Source organism: Saccostrea cucullata, unplaced genomic scaffold (assembly GCF_032062105.1).
Source record: "Saccostrea cucullata isolate Sc308-1 unplaced genomic scaffold, CSIRO_AGI_Scuc_v1 ctg16984, whole genome shotgun sequence".
Taxonomy (NCBI): Eukaryota; Metazoa; Mollusca; class Bivalvia; order Ostreida; family Ostreidae; genus Saccostrea; species Saccostrea cuccullata.
Genome location: NW_026941135.1, coordinates 1 through 3356, shown reverse-complemented (window position 1 = coordinate 3356; position 3356 = coordinate 1). Strand labels below are relative to the sequence as shown.

The 3356-nt window shown below is 41.5% G+C and overlaps 1 protein-coding gene across 1 annotated transcript; it reads right to left on the bottom strand.

Moving 5' to 3' along the window:
* Window positions 1-653: 653 nt before the first annotated feature.
* Window positions 654-1390, bottom strand: LOC134257268 (uncharacterized). Its single transcript, XM_062739910.1, has 2 exons — window positions 863-1390; window positions 654-737 (listed from the first exon to the last, which is right to left on the bottom strand). Exons 1-2 carry the CDS (start codon window positions 1388-1390, stop codon window positions 654-656), a joined length of 612 nt encoding a protein of 203 aa, XP_062595894.1.
* Window positions 1391-3356: the final 1966 nt, after the last annotated feature.

Genomic DNA, 3356 nt, shown 5'->3' with positions numbered 1-3356 from the left:
GGGTTATGGTGTCTCCTTTTTATATAGAGGGGTGTATCTATTTTTAGATTCCGGGATTAACTGGGTGAATTGGTCTTCTTGACCCTAGGGGTATGATGTATCATGGTAGGACTAGGCATGATGTAACCGACCGAAGAACTCACACAGACCATCCAATATTCTCGATTAGAATCGTGTAAAGCTAACATGACCACACTGGTGATGATGAGGGAAATACAAATGAATAATTGTGCAAAATACACAATTTCTTCTCGAGGAATATTCTCTCCACAACATTTCCAATGAGGTGTTATTTGATGAGATCCGTTTGGGGAATCCATGAATCGAAACTAGGGGGATATCCTTTCCACCGGACTTTGACTTCTTGAATGATTTTCTTCCCGACTCGTCGCTTTTTATACCCCAAGATTTCCTCCACTTCGTACACGTCGTCTTTTTTAATGATCTGTTGTAATTCTTTCTCGTAAAAAGTCCCTTCTAATTCCTCCTGGTTATAATCTTGTACTCGATACACGTAAGGATACCGACCGGGGACTCGTCGAGCAATGGTAAATATTTCCGTGGTCCAGTTCGGTAAATATCCTTTTTCAAAAGTGCGTTTAGCTTTACTGATGCGCACTTTATCTCCTGTTTTAAACTTGGGGGGTTTTGGTTTAGGTGATGATTCTTCCCCATATAAAGTTTTCCAGACTTTTAACACATTCGAGGGCTTCACTTGAGCTGGGGTTCTTTGGATACTGCGATGATAGGTATGATTGTAAGCATACACTAAATCCGGTAAGATCTCTAAATACCGTCTGGTTTTATTCCGAGTGAAATATCGCCACATGCGTGCTTTGAGGGTTCTCTGAAATCGTTCCACGATACTGGCTTTGGTGTCCGTATTGCGAGTGGTAAAGAAATGAATGGATTTAAACGCCTGTAAGAATTCTCGATTGGTAAATTCTTTGCCTTGATCCGATTGAATGCGGACGGGACGTCGACCGTCTTGTCGGAAAATCTCTTGTAATCCTCGAATCATTTCTTTCCCCGTTTTCTGTTTTAAAGGCACCACCCATGCATATTTAGATAAGACGTCAATGGCACACAATAAAAAGGTATAACCGTCATTATGTTTCTTTAAACTGGACACATCCGCTAAATCTAATTGCCATTGTTCGTCTATATCCGTCACTCTGGTCTGTTGTCTCCGGAATTTTCGGTGAATGGGTTTATGTAAGGTATAGGTATCTTGCTCTTTTAACCATTCTCGTATGGTGTTTAAAGAAATCTTATGTCCCAGACTTTTGACCTGACGATACAAAGTCTGTATGCCTCCATACCCTCTCTTAGGATCGTAATAAATCTCTGTTAAAATGTCTTCTACTCCCTTCTTCTTCTTCTTCTTCATTTCTTAGGCAAATGAAGCCAATTTTCCTCGATTTGTTCTAATTTCTTCTTATTGGCTTCTTCTTCTTGGGCTTTTAATTGCTTTTGGGCTCGATAGGGACTATATTTAGGTGTGAATTTTTTTAACACCCTTGATCTTGCCTCTACAGGTCGACTAATAGGGGTCAAAAAAGAAGAGGAAGCATCCTGAAATCCGCTCTCTTCCTCTTCGTCGTCGTCGTCACTCAAAGCCCCTTTAGGAGTACTGATTTTTCCTGGTTTCTGCATGGCTTTTATAAGGTCTCGATTTTGCAAGTAAGTCATGGGAGTACGGGTCTCTTTTAAAGCTTGAGCAAATTCATCTAATCCTTTAGGCACCGGACGATTTTTCAAGGATCTGGTTCTCATGTTTTCGGCCATTATATCCACAATGTTAGAATCGGGCACTTTTTGACCTCGATAACTGATTTCTCCGTCTTTATCCCAAGTCAAGACGTTGGTTTTCTTTAAATGATTTAATAATAATTCAGCTTTTCTTTGCATGGGTTTATTCACACTTTGAATGATTTGTTGATCGATCTCGGGATCTGAGGCTGCTAGTGGTGCTGCTGCTACTGCTGGAGCTGCTGCTGCTGCTGCGGGGGCTGGGGCTGCTGGTGCTGCTGGGGCTAAGGGTGCAGGGGTTTTTTTGGTAGTCGTTGGCTCTCTCGCTTGTTGTAAATAATTCCTATACCGATGAAGTTCTTGACCGTATAAAGCCACTTTTTCTTCTGGAGTTAAATCTTCACGTCTGGTAATCTGGTCCAATTCTTGACCTATACTCAGAGTAGATTGAAATTCCGGAGGTTTGGGGAGTTTACCTTTGAGTTCATTCAACAGAACTTCAGGTACTAACACCATTTTACGACTCATTTTTGTATCTTGTTGTTCCTCTTCTTTTTAATGGCTTTATAGACAGAATGTCCGGCATCCAACAGTAAAGGTGCTGCTGAGATTAAAAGGGGTAAAATACCTCCTCCTTTTTGTTGTACTAATAAAGCTCGTCGTTTCTGTATGGATTGGGGTCGGACCAGTCTCCTTAAGATGTGTTTCTTTGGAGCTAGTTTTCGTTTCTGAGCCGAATTGAGAGGTAACACCCCTTTTAATAGGTTGTAGACGATCTCACAAATTTTCAGAATACAATCTCCAGAACAATGTTTTAAAATCCCCGTTTTTAAAGACGAGGAATAGTGAGGGTCTGATAACACTCTTAAAAGAGGGGCATGCGCTCTTAATCGCGTACAACATCCCTTTTTCTTCTTGGCCATCTTTGAAAACAATGAAGAGAAGTCTCTCATGTCACTCCCTTTTATAGTGTCTCTCTCTAAGGAGGGGCATATCCTCCGTGTTTGTCGCTCTCGTGTTTATCTCTCGCTTTCTCCCTGACATAAATTTTTCCACAATATCGACATTTATATCTCAGGCCTTTAGGTAGTTGAGGGGTGGAGGCCGTCAAGGGTTGAAAACGTGTGATTTTAGGGACATGAATGGGAACTTTAATTCCAGGGGAAGAGGAGGAGGAGGGAATGCCCACATTCACTCGAGGAAACACTTCTAAATCGCTGGCTCTTTGACTGCCTATGGGTCCCATAGCACGATCCATTCTCAGTTCTGCTTGTTTCTTGAGCAATTCTCCTATGGTCTTTTGTCTTTGTTCCTTAAAATACTGATTGATTTCGTTTTTTAAACTTTCGGGCATGGCTTTACGTTGAGCTAGAGTTTGAGGAGCAGATTTTCGCCTTTTCGCTGTTTTCTTGGGAGGGGCTTTTTTCTTCTTGGGAGGGGCTTTTCTCTTCTTCTTTTTTCTGCTCTTTTGAGCTGCTCCTCCGACACGGACCATCCAATCCGGAAACACTCTTTGTTTCTTATTATCGACTCTTACCACTACACTCTTTAAACGACGAACCCGCCGTTTTTTAGGACTATTCCATTTAAATAAATGACGAATG

Bases quoted from the DNA above. Each gene is read 5' to 3' on its own strand.
- LOC134257268 (XM_062739910.1), bottom strand. From the start codon at position 1,390: ATGAAGAAGAAGAAGAAGAAGGGAGTAGAAGACATTTTAACAGAGATT. The intron at 738-862 runs GTGGAACGATTT...CTATCATCGCAG, and splicing joins CGGACACCAAAGCCAGTATC to TATCCAAAGAACCCCAGCTC.